This window comes from Pseudonaja textilis, chromosome 3, assembly GCF_049901715.1.
Source record: "Pseudonaja textilis isolate UNSWEBS1 chromosome 3, rPseTex1.2, whole genome shotgun sequence".
Classification (NCBI taxonomy): Eukaryota; Metazoa; Chordata; class Lepidosauria; order Squamata; family Elapidae; genus Pseudonaja; species Pseudonaja textilis.
This window is the reverse complement of record NC_141992.1, coordinates 144,234,962-144,257,057: the sequence shown is the minus strand read 5'-3', so window position 1 is coordinate 144,257,057 and position 22,096 is coordinate 144,234,962. Positions and strand designations below refer to the sequence as shown.

General features: G+C 37.8%; 1 protein-coding gene across 2 annotated transcripts in view; it reads left to right on the top strand.

Annotated features, from left to right (window-relative positions):
• The window catches only part of CNDP1 (carnosine dipeptidase 1), a 39,257-nt gene extending 17,651 nt beyond the window's left edge, over nucleotides 1-21,606 (top strand). For both annotated transcript variants that reach the window (XM_026699458.2, XM_026699459.2), the window contains exons 5-12: nucleotides 3,954-4,042; nucleotides 6,508-6,708; nucleotides 8,616-8,700; nucleotides 9,540-9,700; nucleotides 11,709-11,873; nucleotides 13,974-14,115; nucleotides 14,849-14,996; nucleotides 15,409-21,606. In XM_026699458.2, coding sequence (XP_026555243.1) covers nucleotides 3,954-4,042; nucleotides 6,508-6,708; nucleotides 8,616-8,700; nucleotides 9,540-9,700; nucleotides 11,709-11,873; nucleotides 13,974-14,115; nucleotides 14,849-14,996; nucleotides 15,409-15,484 — 1,067 coding nt within the window. In that variant the 3' untranslated portion in view covers nucleotides 15,485-21,606. The remainder of the gene's footprint in view (nucleotides 1-3,953; nucleotides 4,043-6,507; nucleotides 6,709-8,615; nucleotides 8,701-9,539; nucleotides 9,701-11,708; nucleotides 11,874-13,973; nucleotides 14,116-14,848; nucleotides 14,997-15,408) is intronic.
• Nucleotides 21,607-22,096: the final 490 nt, after the last annotated feature.

The following is a 22,096-nucleotide window of genomic DNA, read 5'->3' as shown; positions in this document are numbered from 1 at the left end:
AGTCATGATGTTATGTCTCTTATTAATGGAAATTCCAGTGGTCCCGGTTGTTGTAATTAAATGACAACTGTGCAGATTGTTAAGTGAGGACCTTATGTGATTATGATTTCCAATTTCCTGCTGGCTTCCCCATTGACTTTACTTGTTGGAAGCTGGCAGGGTACATTGGAAATTGTCCAGATTTCAGTAATGTGGTTACAGGGATGCTGTGGATAGAATTTTGTGGACCCATTGTAAGTCCTTCTTCTTCACCACTATACTTTGAACAGTTGCTGAACTTGTCATAACTTGAGGACTACCTATACAGGACCTTATCAACTGCAATCTTTTATTTACAGTCTCCTGCAGAGGCTCATTATTTGCAATCTGTTTCAGGAAGTCAATTTCCACAGGCCTACTGGCTTTTTTTGTTTTACTTCTAGATATTTAATAGCAATAGCAAAACACTTAGACTTATATACCACTTCACAGTGCTTTATAACCCTCTCCAAGTGATTTATAGAGTCAGCATATTGCCTCCAACAATCTGGGTCCTCAGTGACCTTGGAAGGATGGAAAGTTGAGTCATCTTTGAGCCTGTGAGACTCAAGCTGCCAAACTGCTGGCAGCCAGCAGCAAGCAGAATTAGCATGGACTACTGCATTCTAACCATTGCACCACCATGCTCACTCACTTATTTCAACACTCTAAGGTTTGAAGAACAATGGTGGTATGCTACTAGTTTGGCCCGGTAGCAGCGATGAGCAGTGACAACCAAACTGGTTCTCTCCGCCGCTCTGGTGTTGGGCCCACCCACCAGGGCTCCCATACTCACCTTTATCTTCTGCTTTTGAAGCGCAGCTACTTTGCGTGGCATAGAAAAGTGCTGCGTGGCAGCTGCTGAAGCAACCGGTAGAGTACAGTCTCCTTACAGGAGGTGAGTTGGAACACCTCTGCGCCTGCGCAAAGTCTGTGTTTGGCACATGCTTGCATGCAAAGTGTGCACGCACGCAAAGCGCACCCACCAAGCCACACACTCCAAACTCGTGGTAAAAGTTTTTGAATCCCATCACTGTTGAAGAAGTAACTTCCATCCTCTCTTTCTACCTAGATGCCATGCTAGTAGGAGATGCTCCCCCGCACCTTTGTTTCCCTGATGAGGTTCTTTACAATCTCTGGGCTAGCCTTATCTTGGTAATGGCTTACTAAATTATTTACAGAGGTGAATATGTCTGCCTGTCATACCTAAATCTGAAATAAAGACTGGGATATATAAGCTTTATCTTGCATGAAGGCATGCTTGACAAACATCTGGCTAAGCTTCTCATCTAGTCTCCAGCTGCTTACTTCTGGCCCTGGATGCTCTTCTGAAGTTTGTATCTTTCTGTCCTAGTCCTTCAAATCTGGGTGTCTGTTGCATGTATGTTTTCAAAGATCTCTCTCGTGGAAGAATGCAGTCTATATCAAATGAGATCTTGTAACGTTGACCGAAAGGAGGTCTATTTATAGGAAATACATTTTAGGAATAGGCAAGGCCCAGCACTTAGCTAATTGCCTCCCACCTGAAACAAGGTTCAAGAGAAAAAATATATTTGCTGAGTTCAGATTAACAGTCTCTTAAACAAAGAGCAGAGTTATCAATAGAAGATATTGAGTAAATTATTCACATTATCTCTATACATGCTATCCTTGACTTGCTAAAGTTGCTGAAGAGTTGCCATTGAATTGACACTTTTGACAAAGACTGTGTATGATATGCAACATTCAGTTAATGCTGGGGAAGAAAATAGCTTTGTACACTTTAGGGAGATAATCATTGCATATTTGAGATTATCTTTGTGCTTTATAGCTGATACGGGGTGTGGAGATAGTCTTCTTATCAGTGAGGAAAAGTTTTTGCTGTAGATGGAATATCAGAAACTGTGTCAACATGCTGCTTTTAACAGGATGATGATATAAGGGTTGCACAGCTATGCTGCACGCTGTGCTCCTTTTGTATGTGGATCTGATGGCACATAGGCTTGTATCACAATATGGCTCACTGATTTGAGAGGAAAACTGTTAAGAGAATTACTGAGGCTAACTTTGATACAGGTATGAAGTATTCTTTTTATTTTTCCTACCTTCCATTATGCCCACAATGAAAATAAAAAAAATGGAACCTTTTGCAATGATAAATATTATTTTATAGTGACTGAATTTAGAACTGTCTAGGCTTTTACTGGATATAAATGAAAGACTCTGATTAAAGCAGTTTTTCTCATAGAAGAACTATGGCAATCTCAACTGAGACTGAACATAAATATTTTCTTGCAGTGAAGCCCTAATATTTCATTGGCTGAAAATATCTTAATGGATTATATCAAGCATGAGCAGTTTGTTCTGGCCTAAGGATATGCATGTCTGAGTGGTATGCTGGGAACTATGCTCTTAAAAATGTATGGGAGCTACACAAAAATAACCTGAATGCATTAAATGTAGAAATATAATTGTGCCTTTAAATTTTTCCCTGTTGGTCATATTACATATTACAATTACCCTTCTATTATTTGAAATCCAGTGCATACAATGTAGTCTGAGCCTTTAAAATGGTCAGTTTGAATTCATTTCTATTTTAGTATTTAGTATTTATTTGATTTGTCAATCGCTTACAAGATACAGGTATAAAAATAAATATAGTTTTGAATACATGAGATAGATACTTGTAAGAAAAATAAAAAACAATAGGATAGGGATGGTAGGCACGATTGGTGCGCTTATGCACGCCCCCTTCAGGCCTCTTAGGAAGTGGGTGACGTCAATAGTATACAGTTTGAGGTTAAAGTTTTTGGGGTTTGGGGAAGAAACCACAGAGTCAGGTAGAGTATTCCAAACATTGACCACTCTGTTGCTGAAGTCCTATTTTCTGCAGTCAAGTATGGTGCAGTTAACCTTGAGTTTGTATCTATTGTGTGCTCTTGTATTGTTATGATTGAAGCTGAAGTATTCATTTGCAGTTAGGACATTGCAATGTATGATTTTATATACTATATTTAGATTGGACCAAAGGCAGCGTAGTTCGAGGTTTTCTAAGTCTAGAGTTTCAAGTCTGGTGGCATAAGGTATTCTGCAATGAGTAGAGGAGCGGAAAACTCTTCTTGTGAAATATTTCTGGACTTTTTCAATTGTGTTAAATACATGATATGGGTTCCAGACTGATGAGCTGTATTCAAGTATAGGTCTAGCAAATGTTTTGTATGCTCTAGTTAGTAGTGTGATATTACCAGAGAAGAAGCTATGTAGGATTAGATTAACAACTCTTAATGCCTTTTATTTTAAATTATTTTAAATAATTTTCTTCTTGACCACATGAAAAATGTACAGTTTAAATATATTTCTCTTACGCATTATACTGGTAGTAAAAAAAAATTGAATCCCACCACTGGACCAAAGACACTGAATGTGCACAGAATCCTGAATCTGTAGGTTTTCAGCCTTGTTGCATGTGGTATCATTGCATATGATGGAGAGACGAAAAGAGCGAAAGAGCATACTGCCGCGTATGGTGCCATCCATTAACATCATCTCTATTTCAAGAATGTCTGAGGTCTCAAATAGATCCTAAGAGTTTTTTTAGAAATCATAGACAGCTGCATTGTAGCATTTCTATTTGGAAGCAGAAATTAGATGAAAGAAACTTTAGGGTAGATGTAAGCTTTGTAACTGGCTGGATATTCCACTTAGTAATTTTGTGAGAAGGCAAGTCCTCTCTCAGTACCATTTAGTAAGATGTCCCTTCTCAACACTCCAAATCTGCTTCTCAGCTCAAAACAGGTAAGGATATCTAAAAAAGGATGCAGCTAATGCATATATCATACTTGGGCAAAGGCAGGCAGGGAGGGAGGGAGAGAGGAGAGGGAGAGGGAGAGAGAGATCTTCTGTTTTTAGCATAATTAAAATTTTCACATTTTAATATCAGTTTCCTTTATCCTAAGGAAATCTGTATGGGCGTGGAGCAAGTGATAACAAAGGACCTGTCTTAGCCTGGATAAATGCTGTGAATGCATTCAAAGCACTAAAAATAGTAAGTAAAAAATGGCCTTGTAGAAAAAGAAGAGTTTTAAATGTTTTTAGCAATATTAAAACAAGCAATTAGAAAAGGCAGTTTAAATTGGGGAAATATCAAGGAGGAGTGATTCAACACTCACCTGAGAGGCTAAAGGTTTATCTGGTCTGGAATTCTTCATCACATAGGAGCCAGCCATAGGCTTCATGGAACATCATGTGCAAAACAAATGCAATTGTTCTCTTGTGTGCTTTTTCCCAAGTAACTGGTATTTCAAGGACTTATCCTTGGATTCTGAAAGAGCTTTATGGTTAGCCCTTGGTAGCCCATTGTGTCTAGTTGCTATTATCATTCTTTAGATTTATTATATCCTGTTGTGGTCTGCCTCTGGCCTGCGGGGGGGATGGGACATGGGCCTGTTCTGGACTCTGGGGAGGGCTTGGATGAGGGATCTCCATCTAACACAGAGATGGAGCCAGGACCATCTGAGAGTTATGTGCTGACTCTGGACCTCCAGAATCATCAGCAAGGCAGAGGAACAGAGAGAACCTGTTCCCAGTGCGCGCTTGCACAGAGTTGCTAGAAGGCAAGAACAGTTAAGACAAATGGAGTGACTCAGGAGTAAGGCTTAGAGATGATTGGCTCCTCCCATAAGACATAAAGGAGGAGCAAAGGAACATGAGTCTTTGCAGGAAGCAACTTAGTTCATTCTGGTCAGTTTAAAATCTGAAGCTCTGTGTTGACTTTGTGCTCCGTTTGGCCTTGTACAGCTAATTGACAATTTAATCATTGGCAGCATTTCAAGGAAGATAAAGATGGGTGCTTATCAGCCTTATCCCGAAAGACTGTGGTAGACTTCAGTTGATTATTCATAAACTGTTTGGGACCCACTATGGGCTGTGAATGCTTATAATTCACAGCCATTGAAATAATTTTAAAAAGGGGGTTTTGGGAACAGCATGTGATACTGTCTCAGGAAGCCTTGGTCGGAACATAACCACTCCATTCCAAAAGATTCTGCATGGCTCACAACATACAACTTAAAAACAGAAGCATAATAGCCCAGACAAAAACAGCTATAATGCTTAAAATATGATATTATACGATATGATATGCGGTTTACTAACACATTAACCTCAGGCCTGAGGGCAGAACCAGGTCTTAAGGAGCATTTGAAGAGCAGAAACCCAATGTATGTCTGGGAGATATTGTCCCAGAGAGCAGGGGCTGTGACAGAAGAAGGCTTGCTTCCTTTGTCCCATAAGATGACAGCACTTGAGAGGACCTGCAGCACATCCAGTCTGCCTGAATACACTAGATGGGCAAAGACAATTGGAGATAGGCAGTCCTTCAAATAACTAGCCCCTATGCCATGAAGGCCTTTTTAGATAACAATGAGCTTAAACTGCACTCAGAAGTCAAGTTTAGCCAATGCAGCTCACCTAGTATGGGGGTGAAATAAAAAGTGCCAGTTACTTCTAAACCAATGGCCATCAACACATCTGGTGGCAGTGTATTTCATAGTTCAACAATGCATGGGTTAGAAGTGGAATTTTCTAATTCACATCTTAGATTCTGGAGAACATACCCAGGTGGGAGAGTCCAAAGATACCTTTCAAAGAAGAGCAGTACATAGGGAGGAAGTCATCATGTAGTCTGGCTCGCCAGTGTTGTATGAAATAGGAAAGGAAGCATCAAGGAGAATAACTCAGAATGAGATGGTCAATTTCCTACACAGTTAATCAAAAATAGGAGAGAATGAGTTGGGAGTCATTCTTTCAGTATATTGGCAAACTCAAGAGGACCAGATTCTTTTTAAAGCAGATTTTGTAGTGGTCTCATTCATAAATAGTTGATAAGTCAACAAGACCTAGAAACATATGCAGTTGATACAGCAGGTGATCATGCTTATGACAGTAATATTCCAGGCTTCTGATTTCCCTTTCTTTCCTCTGTGATTTTTCAGAGAGACTAGTCCACAGAGCACTTCCTTTTAGTCAATTATACTCCATTCAAGCTTTGATCTCTCTAGTTAAAATGGGTAGGAAATCTGCAGCCCTTAAGAACCTAATTTCTAGGGCTGTTTGAATCAGCCAAGAGCTAATTTGTATGTACACTTTGAATAATGAAATCAATTTGACCCCAAATGTTGGTTTGATCTTAAAATATGTGTGTGCGTGTGTGTGCGTGTGTGTGTGTGTGTGTGTTTCTGTGCGTACGTTCAAGAAAGGTTGATTTCAAAGGCACCTGATTTATTGAGAGAAATCTTGTTTGTTTTTACACCAGAGAACAAAAAATGCTTTATCTCAATGCCACAAAGATCTTTATTGAGGCGAATCACTAAGCTCTTTGTTGAGGCTAATCCGAGCCACATTGCAATGAAGTGAACATCAGATTATACATTATAATTCTGTCTGACATTAAATGGAGAGTTCTTTTTTTTTTTAATGGTCATTTAAAAGGGAATTTATTTTTTTTACCAGGATTTACCAGTAAACATCAAGTTTCTTATTGAAGGAATGGAAGAAGCAGGATCCATTGGACTGGAGAAATTGGTTGAAAAAGAAAATGAAAGATTTTTTTCCAGTGTTGACTATATTGTGATTTCAGATAATTCCTGGCTTTCTAGAAAAAAACCAGCTCTTACATATGGAGCTAGGGGAAATGCCTGCTTCTCAGTGGAGGTAAAAGGGTAAAACAGAATTATTTGTGACTAAAATATTCTTTTACTCTTGGAAAGGGCTTTGGTTTTTTTTGGAAGCTGATAAGATGCAAATTTTATTATCTCTAGGGTAATTTCCTCAATTTGATGCCCCCAAAATAAATAGGATTGCAATAATTATAATTTCAATTTTTGAGGAGAATTTTGTGATATGTATGGAGAGCAACATATTATGGAAAATTGTATAGATTAAGAATGGATATAGTCTGAGCTGTGTTTAGAAAATTGAATTAAGCTCAGAAAATTTTAGGAGCAACCTGAGAAAGTCTCAGCTCTCACAAAATTTCAGTCAAATTCAGAGTTGTAACTGAGAGTACAATAGCAATAGCATTTAGACTTATATACCATTTCACAGTGCTTTACAGTCCTCTTTAAGTGGTTTCCAGATTCAGCATATTGCCCTCAACAATTTTGGGTCCTCATTTTACCCACCTCAGAATGATGGAAGGCTGAGTCAACTTTGAGCTGGTCAGGATCGAACTCCTGGCATAGGCAGAGTCAGCCTGCAATACTGAATTCTAACCACTGCGCCACCACAGCTCATGATGAGGGATAACATCCTTCAACACCATGGAGCAAGTATATAAAATTAGTTTACTAATAAGTAACAGATGAACTACAATCCTAAAATCCACTAATCAGATTATCTGAAAAAGGATGGTTCAATTAAATGGAGGAACCCTAAAACCTGGAAACTGTGAGCATGTACTAAGATAAGTTATTTGTAAACTATACCAGGATCGAGTTTATCAGTATTTCATAGAAATGTTTAGCCCTAATTTTCTTTATTCTTCAGCAACCCAGTTTAGGGGTACGGCTACTGCTTTTTAACTGCAATCATTGTTAGGTAATTGGGAACCAGAAACCCATGCTGACTTACTGCAAAGCTTGAGTTCTACTAATAGAACTTTTTCCCTACTGCTTCCATACAGGACATCTTCACACTCTGAACCTTTTCTGTTTTTCTTCTTAACAAATATAAGATTGCAGGTTTAAGAATTAATTACCAGCTCTAAGCTCTTAATCATAAATTTGTATTTCCTTTACTATTTCTCACATGCTTATTTATCATGCTTGTTTCCTACACTCCATGTAAAGAGAGCTGGAGTTTATTGAGCTACCTCATTTTATTTTCACGCTCTTTTAAGATAGATGAAGTGACTAGCTCAAGATTGCTTTATAATACCTGACAGAAATTTCAAATTGTGCTTCCTTCAATCAGAATCAATTTCTTTTATGTACCATTCTACCCTGGCTACCAAGTAATGATGGGCAAATGGAATTCTTGAATTGACAGCTACCTGTATTCTCGGCTCATTACAATAGTAGCTCTTAACAGGGATTGTAGCTAGCATCCATTGTATAAACCTGGGCTATTTTCTCATTTTCTCACATAAACTATAAGGACCCTCCATCCTGGATGGCTTTTCATTAGTTCTGTGGAAAACTGAAATCTATTCTGGTCTGATGTATGTTTCTTTTGCTGAGAATCCTTAAGCAGGATTTCCATTTCCAAACATTTCTGGATGGATTGTCTCCTTGACTCATGATCACCTTTCACCAGGTGATCTCTTGATCTCTAGGAATATACTCCAGAATAGTGTTTTGATTAGTGCAATAAACATAGATATATGCATGTCTTTTATTTTATATACTTTATTTACAGACATAAACAATAATTCTGATAAAGACAGCAGAAGGTTTGAATATTAGAGGAATTTTTGCTAATAGACAAAAGCCAAATCTTTTTTTTTACAATTAATCTTGGTGCAAGCACCCATAAAAAAACAGTACTATAAATTCAAAATTCATTTAAATGTTGATTTTATCTGGTATGATGACTTAAAATGTTGTCTTTATTTAATTTAGGTAGAAGGCGGTGAAAAAGATCTTCATTCAGGAAGTGCAGGTGGCATCATCCATGAGCCCATGTCTGATTTGGTAGCTCTACTTGGTAAAAAAAGAAAACTATATATTGTTTATATGGAATTGTTAGGTTTTTACTGATGGGAAGGGAGGTGTCTCCCATTTCATAGTACCTTTAGTACCATGAAAACAAAAAAAAGGGGGGGTTGAAAAATGCTTACATGTGTTCTGATAATTTTACAGCATTACTGAGTAGCCTTCTGCAATCCTCCAGGAGTTTCTAGTCCTCAAGTCTTAAATTTGCTGAATTTACAGAAGATTGGGAGGATGAATTGTGATAGCAGCACACAGAAAACTGATGCTATATGAAAACATGAGAAACTTGTAAAAGGCTTCACAATAATGCCAAATGTTGTGGTATTTAAGGAGATCTTAACTGCAAGGCTAAAACACAGAAGTAGAATGCTAATTAGAACATGAGATGAGGCTAAGTGATGTTATATTGACTGGCATAATTTGTATAAAGATTAATCGATACATAGATTTAAATTACACAAAATGTAAATTGGTTTTGTTTAAATCAATTTGTAAAGCAGAAGAAACCTACCAGAATACATTACTTTCTATTTTAAAGTGGCCCTCCTTTATTTTCTGTCTGCAGACTCTGCAATCTATATTAACCTAATAATAACTACATTTTTGGTTTCCTTTCTCCTTTAACAGATTAGAGCCAGACAATATTTTAGTTAGATTTCATGAAACTAATATGATAAAATGATTACTACAATTTGTTTTGATTGTTGTTGTTTGGAAAATAGCAGGAGGAAAGTGTGTTGGATTCGTTCACCACCTTGAGTTAATTGTAAAAATAATAAAGATAGGATACAAATAAATAAATAAATAAATAAATAAATTTGGGTTCTATAGACAGTCTCGTGAATTCATCTGGACTTATTTTGATCCCTGGAATATATGATGATGTGGCCCCATTTACAGAAGAGGAGAAAAAGCAATATGAGTTGATAGAATTTGATGTGGAAGAATATAAATCAAATCTTGGAGTAAAGGAATTCTTTTATAATACCAAGGTATGGTACTTTCAGTAATAAGACATTGTTTCAAAACTCCCCATTCACAGGGCAAGACTATGTGTATCACATTTCCTGTTGTAGATTCTGTCCTTTGTTTTCACAAAGGCAGGGAAAAGAATAGATGCACATCTTTTTATTAACTTTATTAGGAATTGTTCCCTTGGAAGCATTGGGTAGGCAAGGCAGGCAAAGGGGAATAAATAAACAAGAAAGACTCAATAATGCTGTCTTTAAGAAAAGTATGGAGAAAAACAATTTAAAATACATGATAGAAAGAAAATAAGTACTAACAAAAAATTAAGGTCAAATTTATGGCTGTGCCCCTGTATATTAATGTATTTTATCAACATAATGCTAGTGTTTCCCTGTTGAAGCTGTTTAAGTAATTGGTGTGTTTTTTTTAAAACCAAGTATTTAGTACCTTGGTAAAAGTGTGGCAATTAATTATTATTGATAGTTAGACAGTTTCATCACAATAAATCTGGTTCTTCATTATTATCATAGATGGTATTTACTAATTTCCATTCTCCTAGTTGTTTGGATAGACAAAAAGACCAGATCTAGTATCTAGATTCTAGTTCTCTAGTTTTATCCAATATCTGTCTGTTTTCTTATTTCCAAGAATGATTTTATATTTTTCAGTATAAATAGGAAACTAGAGATCTGCACATTTAGTGCTTTCTGTAATTTTGTAAATCAGTTTGCATCACAAAACATAGTAAAAATTTTAACCTATTATGTTATAAAGGAACAATAAAAACAAGATTCTTACTCATTATAATTATTTACAATCTGCTTCCCAAATATCTGGGTGGAAATTAGGGAAAACATCAAATTATTTCTCTTGTCACACATGAAAATCCTTGTAGCGGGTACTTAAATTAACTTAACAAGTAATTGTTTAGGAACAGCAACTTTCATAATTATTGTAGTCCCACAGAAACATTTTCTTGTCAGCAACTTTCAGGTTGTAAAATTAGCATTTAAATGACTTAGGCACATAATCTAGGTGTGAGGAAGCAGAATCTCAACTATAATCCCACTACAGTCATAAAAAAAATAATTCAAACCTAAGATTTATATTGGATGGCCTTGCTTCAATGCTGAGTGGAAGTACTGTTCATCCATTCATGAATTCTGATAAAGCTATCTTACATGACATTATGCCCCTCTGCAAATACCTATCTTGCCGCTCTGTCAGCCCAGTGTCCTTTTAAAGGTGTTGACTCTGGTATGAACAAGATAGCCATCACTATCTTGTGGTCTTCTTGTGTCACTTGTGGATGAGCTCAACTCAAGTCTTTTCCTTGGAGAGGAACTATAAATAGCAATTGCAGTTAGACTTATATATCACTTCACAGTGCTTTATAGCACTCTCTAAGCGGTTTATAGAGTCAACATATTTCCCCCAACACTCTGAGTCCTCATTTTATTGACATCAGAAGGATGGAAGGCTGAGTCAACCTTGAGCCGGTGAGAATCGAACTACCAAACAGCTGGGAGCCGGCAGTCAGCAGAAGTAGCCTGCAGTACTGCATTATAACCACTATGCCACCATGGCTCATAAAGACCCTGTCTATTTGCTGGCTCTTCATTCCACTATTGTTGTTGGTTCTGTTTTTAGGGAAGCCATCTTCAGTTTATTTCTCCCCTGAGAACTGACCAAGCCTAGTTCTCCAAAGTTCAAGGGAGGGATGAGGGAAGCACATTCAAACATGCAGGTTCTATTCCTATAACTTTATAATATACATAGCATTAACATCAATAATTTTGCTTTCCTAATCTAATTTATGTTAGATGATTAGCGTATGCTTGATATTGTCAACTATTTATGATTGGCTGATAAACTTTATTTTAGTTAGGTGTGAGCAGTCATTAAAAAGCAGTGGAATTGGAGTAATATGTAAAAATATTCTGAAAGTGATATCATTGCTCATTACTGTAGCTTTACTGAATACACTCTGGCTAAAGTTTTCTATTTCACTTTGTTCATTCTCTTTTTAAGGAGAAAATACTCTCACATATGTGGCGCCTGCCATCTCTCTCTATTCATGGGATAGAGGGAGCTTTTCATGAACCAGGTATCAAAACGGTTATACCATCAAAAGTCACAGCAAAGTTTTCAATCCGGCAAGTCCCTCATATGGATCTGTCTAAAGTAGAACACCAGGTAATATTTTCCTGAAACCTTATGACTCTCAACATAACTTAGATGATTTGTTATTGATTTTCAACATAATTCTGAGTGGCTTAGTCTGACACAGTTTTGGCACCAAGCTTCTTTTTCATGAGATATGAAAAATGAGCAGCTAAGGAAAACATTGAATTATGTGCAAGAGGTCTTGATATCAGGGCTCTGTCATCCTATTAGATTATTCCGTTCTCATGTTATAGTATAATCTCTGAACAGTTTGGTGGGCCAACAGTGGGCCAAGAAGATTGATGAAAAGCTGACATCAGGGGTGGGATTCTGCTGGTTCGGTTGTTATGATTCTCTGTAGTTTGGAGAACAAGTAAATCGGGCCTCTGGCTGGCCCTGGCCCTCTCCGCCCACTTCTTTGGTCCCTATCATGCATGTGCAATATCGTGCACATGCGTGACATCCTTGCAGCCTGTTTTTGCCTGCCTGCCAGGCCAGCCGTTGTTACCTGCCTTTCTTTGCAGTCCTGCCTGATGGGATGATCTCCCTGGATGAGTGCAAGCCCCAGTCGAATTCCCCACCACTTGCCTTTTATTTTGCCCCTTCCCTCCGCCCACCACTTGTGTTTTGCCGGCACTGTCAGTCGCCTTTTCCCCATCACCACCACTTGCCTTCCACTGGGGAACACGTGGAGAGGCTCCTGTTGGTGCTTAACTCACCTGCTGCTCCAGCTGGGAGAGCGAGAGAGCTTCTCTCAAGAGAGAAAAGCTTGCAAGTTCCCCTCCCTTCGGAACAGCTCCCGTGCAGCAGAGAAGCAGCCCGGTTGAATCCTACTTCTCTCTGCTGCCTGAGCTGCTTCCGGTGGGAAGCTTGCAAGCTTTTTGCTCCCTCACTTCCCCAGCAAGAGCAGGTGAGAGAAGGAGCCCAGAGCCGACATGACTCATAAACCTCTCCACTGTTCCTTCCAGCTGGGAGAGCGAGGGAGCCTCTCCCAAGATTGAAAAGCTTGCAAATCTCCCTCCCTTCAGAAATAGCTCTCGTGCAGCAGAGGGACTTGCAAACTTTCCCAAAGGGGGATCAAGCAGGAAAATTCCCCCACACAACTCTCATGAAGGGAGGCATGTGAGTATTACTACCTGCCATGGAATGAAGCCAAAAAAGTATTTTTCTATAGATTGTCCTGACTATCCATTGGTGTAATAACAGGCAAAGGATAGGCGGGGATGGGATGAGGAACCAGGAAAATTGTGTAACGAAGCTATTCCCCCCCAATGTGCTTCATCTTGAAATAACTTTAGCTGACTTGCAGAGAGGATGGGTGCCCAAGCGTTTAGATGTAATCTGACCCAAACGCACAGTGTATCGCACTACCCAGCTTTCTTTGCCCTGATCATCTGAAGCAGGGCGCGTAAATGCAAAGGAAACACCAAAGTGTCTGAAGGCGGTCAGCAGCCGTAGGATCACGAGTTGTTCCAGCATCAGTCAAACTGCATATTTTCCTCATAGACAGCTTTCCTTTTCCCTCCTGCCTGAGCTGGGTCAGGTGTTTCTTCCTGAACTTGCAAAGTTGTTGCCTTTGGCCCCTTAGACCCATCCCAACTCAGCTGAGTCCACACCGGCCTGCAATGAAGCCAGTCTCTTTGAGCTCTCTCACCCCTCTCGCTCACACCAATCCCCACTGGAGCCTCCCCACAGGCTCGGGCGATTTCAATCCTTCGTGGGGAGCTGACAGCCTGGTGACAGCTATGGCAGTGAAGCAGAGAGCAGGTATGGTGAGCCCCAGATCGGGAGTCGGCACACAGGGCATTGCTGGAACTGAGGGGGCTTGTCCTTCCCCTCTGGCACCCGCCACGGGAGGAAGGTTGGCAATGTAAACCCAAACCGCTGCCCAGGCAAGAGGATGGGCGAGGCTGCAGGGTGAACCTGGATGGAAGTTGCTTGTAAATCTTCCCAAAAGAGGGAGGGAAGGAAGATTCACAGCTGTCCAGGATGATTTTATAATAAGAGAAGACCTGGATATGTTTTTATTAGACAGCCTTTCCTAACAAGACTAATTTTTGCTTGTATCACTGTTGGTCTCAATGAAGACTATTTAAATAACCCTGACAATAATTTATTTATTTTTTTAAGGTGAAAAAACATTTAGAAGATGTATACTCTAATCGAAGAAGTCCAAATAAACTGACAGTGTCTATGCTAATGGGTGCAATGCCCTGGATTGCTAACATTAATGACCCTCAGTATACAGCTGCTAAAAAGGCAATCAGGAAAGGTTTGTACTGTTTTAGGCATTGTAGTTTATGTTTTGCATGTGGCTTTTCACTGTCTTTATAAGGGCAATGAGCAAAGACCAATCATTTATGTTATACTTGTGCATTTAAAGTTCTAGAGAACTGAAAGCAGAAGATTGTCAGATATAGAAAGAAGCTATGGTTCAGTTACACAACAATACTTTTATTTTATAAGGATGCTTCAAATATTACATCTGTATGTTGCATCATAAGCACTTTTGAAGGGATTTCAAAAACAGATCATGATAGAGATCAGGAAGGTCAGGGGATAAAAAGTAGCAATTCCAGCTTTTCAAGCTTAAGCACAGCAGGAAACTTTGGAATTGCTCAATTTGTTTCTATGGAATAGCAATAGCACTTATCACAGTGCAATAGCACTTATCACAGTGCTTTATAGCCCTTCCTAAGCAGTTTACAGAGTCAGCATATGGCCCACAACAATCTGGATTCTCATTTTACTCATCAGAAAGATGGAAGCCTGAGTCAACCTTGAACCGGTGAGAATCAAACTGTCAAACTGCTGTAGCTAGCAGTCAACAGAATTCGCCTGCAGTACTGCATTCTAACCACTGCACCACCAATGACGCATACTTAGGCATTTTGGATGTTTGGCAATGTTACTTTTCCAGTAATTATATCTTGTTTTATTTTTGTATTTTGCCATCACAAAAAATATTACATCAGGAATATATTTTCTCCTTTTCTATGTTTTAGTGTTTAATCAGGATCCAGATATGATCCGGGATGGATCAACAATTCCAATTGCCAGAGTGTTCCAGAATATAACAAGGAAGAGTGTGATGATGCTCCCAATTGGTGCAGCGGATGATGGGGAACATTCCCAAAAAGAGAAAATAAGCAGGTTCAAAATTTAAATTAATTTCATATGTTAGCATAAAGGAATATGCTCCATTTCCTCATTTATATTTTGATCAATGGTGGGGATGGTTATAGAAGTGGATCATTATTCCTCTGTCCTCCTTTTTGCATGCAGTAGTACCTGTCTTATTTCATAGTTTATAGAGGTTTTAGGTTATATAAACTTGATTCATATTTGTGTTAAGCTAGTATTTGTTTCAATTATGATTTGTTGGATGAATGATTGCAATCTCTTTGAGACATAATATTAAGCCAAAAGCTAAACAAAATATCTAGGTTCATATATCAAACTCAGCCTACAGCCCAGCTATTTAGAACTTCAAAGCAACAAAGCACCTTTAACTTTTAGATTGCTTGATAATTGTTTTTCTTTCCTTCTTCCCTTTCCTGATCAGATTTAACTATATCAGTGGAACGAAGATGTTTGCCTCCTTTTTACTGGAGATTTCAAAACTTCATGCTTCCAAATAGAAACAGTGATGATGGTCCATAAAACTACAATCTTATTATTTTCATTATGTCTTATGCCATGGGTGCAGTTCCAAATGCATATGGTGATGCTGTATAAATTCTTCCAGAAATATATTTTTAGACTTACAAATTCTTATGATACATAGCTAAGTATTTCTTTCTCATTTGCTTTTTGCCCCTTAAATGTATGTATTTCAGTAAGAGAAAGGCTGGATTCATACATTATGTTATTTGTTGAACAAGCCAGTGGATAAGTTCATATGAGCCCAGGAATGGGCACCTTGCAAGCTGTATATGGTGCCTTGTGTGATCCATAAGCATCCACTCAAATTTGTGGCAAAATGGTTAAAAAATCAGCAGCAATTTTTAAAAATTAAAAAAGGCAAATAATGTTGGGAATGTGATCACAAAAATTCTAGCAGATGAAACAGCTATTTCAGTGACCATGTTGTGCCCAAGTGTTCTGATGTTCAATTCTCTATTTGTATTTTTTTAAAATTATGAATTTAGCACTATGGCAAGGCTAAATCATGCTGCATATAAATAGTATCAATATTATTCAATATTCAGGCTACGGTTTTGCTAGCACATTTACCTCCCATGTGGAGAGTACAAGTATTTTCAAGTACAATAGCTTATTAGATTATATCTGAAATAATCTATTATATTATATCCTTCGCATTTATTTTTAGTTTGAACTCAATTATTTTCTAATCAGTATCACTACTAATGATAGATTTTAATTTTAATATTGTGTTGAGTGAACTGTACCAAAAGTTATTTCAGCAATACCAGTGAAATGGCTTTGCTGCTTATGGTAGACACTAAGCCATTTTATGAGAGCAGTGCTCACATGGTTAGGATGCTGGGTTGATGATCAACAAGCTGATATTTGATATCCAATGCTGCTCTTTGGTGGGGTGAGCTCCCGTCATTTGCTCCAGCTCCTGTCAATCTAATAGTTCAAAGTGAGCAATTGTAAGTTGATAGATAAGTACTACTTTGGTGGGCATATTAGCAGGACATGAAAGGAGCCCCTAACTGGGTATTCTGCAGGCAAGCCTAATCACCAGCTAATCCCAAGATGTCATCAGCTAATCCTTTCAACCCAGAAGTGCCTTAGCGGCTTGCGACTTGAATACAATGACAAGGAGTGGTGGGTTCAAAAAATTTTATTACCGGTTCTGTGGGCGTGGTTTGGTGGGCATGACAGGAGAAGGATGCTGTAAAATCTCCATTCCCAGCCCATTCCAGGGCAAGGATACTGTAAAATCCCCATTACCTCCACATTCCTGGGGGAAGGTTACTGTTGAGGTAATTCCCTGTTAGGAGATTGAGCGCACACAGGGAGATGTGGTGAGAGCGGTGAAGAATAACACACAACCAGCACACAGATACACTGTATAGTAAAATGCAGGTTTTTACTTCCAGTAAACGGTTAAGCAAAGACCAACAAACAGTCCAAGTCATACGCAGTTATAGCAGTCAGTTTTCAGTCCAGGGATAATCCAATAACAAACTCCAGTATCAAAAACAATTCAGTATTGGACTCACATCAATCCAAGAATAACAGTGATCCGCAACAGTCAAAAGGGAAATGCAGGAACCAAGAACATCGACCATCAGAACATCTAGCAACTAGCAACTAACAACAGAATTAAGAAACCAGGTTTCTGGCTCCATCTTATGGCCCTTTGAGGAACCACACACAATTACAATTTTAGTATTCCCTTAAAGAGACAGTATTAAATATCTATCCTGGTTTATATATTTCCAAGCCAACTGTTAGGTGACTAACAATTCCTAATATTCTCCCCTTTGGGTAGGACAATATATAAAACCTTACAGTTTAAGTCCATATCCTTCACAGCAAGCCTTATGCTTTACAGAGCCTTGGGCTTTTGTAAAATGACTGCAATGTTATTCTCTGACATGCAGTACTCCAGTTTAATCATTTTACTTTGTACACATTGTCTCACATTTAAATCTGTGTGTTTTGATCTTGTATTTATAGCAAGATTGGGAGCCATCTGTATTGCTGATTGGTTGTCTTCATAAACAACAATAGAATCTGTTACATCAATTCTCATATCGATCAATAGTTGCTTATAACAAACTAAATCTGTACATAATAAAGACAGACATGAGAATTCAGCCTCCACTGTTGATAAACTTAGATGTTTCGGTAGAATAGACCTCCATCCATTGAACACCTTTCCTAATGTACCTCCTACAGTACCTGATGTTGATTTACATGTATTTACATCTGTAGCAAAACTTGAATCAGCATATGCAGAAACTCAATTCATGCTTAGGCTCCAAATATAATGCATAATGCATTGTTTGTTTCAGATATCTTAACACACGTTTAGCAGCTTGCCAGTGCCTTTCAGTTGTTTCAGCATTAAATCTAGCTAATTGGTTAACACTGTATGCTATATCTGGCCTTGACCAGTTACTGAGATAAGATAAGCTACCAATCAAAGACTGATAAATGTTCTTATCAAAAACAGGACTTTGAACATCACTGTGGCTAAACTCCTGGCTCATCGGTGTTTTAGCCAGTTTACAAAGTTCCATTTTAAAGTTCTTTAGTAATTGGTTAATTTTATCTGCCTGTGAGATTTTGTATCCTCCCCTAGTTTTATCTATCTTTAAACCAAGATATTGTTTTATTTCACCTAACTCTTTTATTTTAAATTTCTTTTCTAACAGTGAAATTATTCCAGTAGCTTCTTGTTCAGTTTTGGTTATTAATGCTATGTCATCAGTAAACAATAGCAACAATGAAATTACACCATCACTTTCCTTTTTAAACAAACATGGATCAACCATGCCAGCTACAAAACCTATCTTAGTTAATTCCTTAACTATACACTGGTTCCACTCATATCCGGATTGCTTCAAGCCATAAAGACTCTTTTTCAATCTCCAGCAATCAGTTGTATTATCATGTTTGATACCTAAAGGTTTCTTTAAATATATAGTGTGTTGCAACGTGTATGCAGATATGCTGTCTCTATATCTAAATGATTTATAATGTATTTCTCCTTAGCTGCCCACACTAATGCTGCTCGTAATGTATTAGCCTTCAGACTAGGCGCAAACACCTCATCATAGTCGTTTGCTGTCTGATTGAACCCTTGTGCTACTAATCTGGCTTTATGGGTAACAGTCCCATCCACACCTGTCATAATCTTATAAATCCATTTATACCCTATGGCATGTTTACCTGGTGGTAACCTAACATTTTCATATACCTCCAGCCTTTGTAAGGATTTCAGTTCCTTATCCATAGCTTCCTGCCAAGCAGCCTGATCCCTAGCAGGATACAGTTTCAGTTCATTATACTTACCAGGAACTGTATTCACTTGGCATACAACACTAGCCTAATATCTATCAGGTGATCGTGTTACTTGGGTTGAATGTCTAGGTAATACAGGGCTTACTGGTGGACTCTCCTGTTCTGCCTGCTCCTGTTCTTCTACCTCCTCCTGTGCCTGTTCTCCTACTTCCTCCTGTGCTTCCTCTTTAATGGCTATCGATGGTTTAATTATTTCATCTTTAGGGACTACTTGGGTGTCAATTATAACATCATTGATGGATTCCTGTTCCAGTTTATTCCACCCAATGTGCTCAAGAAATTTAGCACTAGCGCTACAGTAAATATGAGCTGTGCCTGGATCCCAAAATCTAAACGAGCTATGGTTGGCCTCGTAACTACGAAAAATAATTTCCTAGCTCTATGTTGCCCTTTCAGTCTTAGTTGTGAGGGAATATGAACCCATGCTGGAGCTCCAAATGTGTGTAGATAACTTAAATTTGGTTTTCTGCCATGCCACCGAGTGAATGGCAATTCACCAGTTGTTGTGTTAACCACATTGTTTAACACATGGTTGCTACACATTATGGCCTCACCCCACAGTGTTTCAGGCAAACCTGGATCAGATAACATAATGCGAGCCATGGCTTGTAACGTTTGCCCTCTTCATTCTACAAACGAGTTATGTTGTGGCCTGTAAGGTGCAGAATGCTTATGCTCGACACCAGCCAATTTTAGCATTATTTGGAATCTATTGTTAATAAACTCAGTCCCGTTATCAATAGCTAAAGTAATTACCCTATGTTTCTTTTTTCTCTTTGCAAACCTTAGCCAATTAAAGAAATGTTAGAATGTTTCTGTTTTGTTTTTCATGAGATAGCAGAAACTGTACCAGGAGTAGTGGTCCATTATACTCAAAATATAGCAGACACCTCCCAAACTGGGTTTCTTAGGACCAATTATGTCTGCAAACACAACCTCTAAAGATTCTTTGGTCTTAAACCCATTTAGTCTGCTTGCTGGAGTAATCTTGCTTTTCTCCTGACTACAGGCATTATAGTTTAAATACTTGCTACAAGGTTTAAATTTTACTCCTTCTGACAATTTAACAGTTCGTTTCAACATTTTGAAATTAATGTGCCCTAGACGTCTATGCAGTAAATGTATGCATTTGTAAATGTATACATTCGTATACAATGTGGCTTAACATTGTTGTAAACCGAGTTAGCCATCTTCAATTTGTCATCATGTATCACATATAAATCATTCTGTATATTAGCAATAACACTTTTACCCCCTTTCTCTATTATACAGTTATCTCCCCTAAAGGTTACTACATAACCAATATTAACTAAAGCCCTTACTGATAACAAATTAAATTTCAGTTTAGGTACATATAACATAGATAAATGTTCATTTATACATGAACAATATGCAGTACCTTAACCAGACGCTTTCATCTTCCATCCATTTGCCAATGATACATGTTGCTTACTCATGGACATCTTTCAAAACCTCTCTCTATTTTTAGTAATGCACTGTGACGCTCCACTATCAACTACCCACAAATCATGGTTTAAAGTTGAATTGCTAGATTTAGCTAAACTAACATTCTTCTTAGCCTTCTGGTGATTACCAGTATTCTGTCATTTTCCCTTCATACAGAATCTGGCTATATGTCCCCTAGCCCCACAAGAAAAACATTTCCTATGTATAGGCAGTTGAACACAAATCCTCTTGTGCTTGTTCCTTTCCCAGTTGGTCCCTATCCAGCCGTCTTCTTGCCTCTTCTAACAACCTTCTGGTTATGTCAGTTCATCTCTGGTCAAGACTTCCAGTGAAGATACGTAATCATCATAGCTTTCATCCAATGAGAAAAGAATGATGTAAACTTGATGCAGCTCTGAAAATATCAGTTCATTTTCATGTAGCTCTTGAAAAGTTCTTTTCATGAAGTTCAAATGAGCTAACATACCTTTCAGAAGACATGCTCTAGACAGTTTATGTGTAAGATGGCCACCACACGCAGTTGCAATTACAATTTTAGCATTCGCTTAAAGATACAGTATTAAATGTCTATCCTGGTATGCTTTTTTAAAAAAAAAAAAACCCAATATTATATACTTTTTAGTTATCTTTACATGCTTCTAAAAAATGAATAGATGCTATAATCTTTTTAAAAGGATCAATCAACAGTGACAATATAATTTGTATTTTTATTTTAGAAAATCTATGCAAATTCTGATACAGTCTGCTAGAGATTAGAAACTGATATCAACATTTGTACCAAAGAGATCCAGGCACCACTGAGAAAGTTATATTTTAAAATCATTTCTCATTTGCCTGGGATGCAGAGGTGCTATTCAGCAGATTCTGACCAGTTCTGGAGAACTGGTAGTGAAAATTTTGAGTAGTTCAGAGAACTGGCAAATACCACCTCTGACTGGAGATTTTACAGTATCCTTTCCCTGCCACAACCCACCAAGCCACGCCCACAGAACCAGTAGTAAAAAATTTTGAATCCCATCCCTGCTGGGATGGTTATTATATTTTGGGGTTTTAATTTTCAATAATTATGGGTAAGTAAGTGACTGAAAAATACACAGTGGCATGCAATTCTCAAGTTTTTGGGATAAAAAGATGGGATTAGTATATTTAGTTTTGCTTTTGTCTAAATAAAGAGATAATATATTTTGATATTTACTGTCAAAAAGAATTTGTCTATTGCTAATTTATGTTTACCTTTAAAACACATATTTTTGTAAAGTATTTACAAAATTAAAGATGAAAGTAATTTTAATAATTTTTTTCAGCAGTTATTCTGTCCATGAGTTTTATGGTATGATACTATCTCCTTCCTTCAGATCTTAATCAGTTCCTTTATGTGGTACCTTCTTTTTGAATAGTCCCCAAATGACATCCATCAGATATATATGAACTGAAACACATCTAGATACATCAGATTAGGAAAATGGTTCTATAGTATTTGCAAGAGTTCATTGGCACTTTTATATTTGTTCTTTGGGATTTTAGTAGTTAGAATATTAACTGTTTGTTGACAGGTACAAAATGAAAGATACTGTGATGACCCAGAGTGTAACACAAATGTAACAAAATCCAAAACGTAAATAAATGTCCTTTAATGCCTCCAACTTGGCCCCACTGTTCAATAATACTCAGTTGGAGATAAAACATACTCAAAAATAGTCTTCAAAAGAAACTTAATGAGCAGATAGAGGTGAAATAAAAAAACCAAACAAACTACAATGATCACATTTCCACAACGGAAC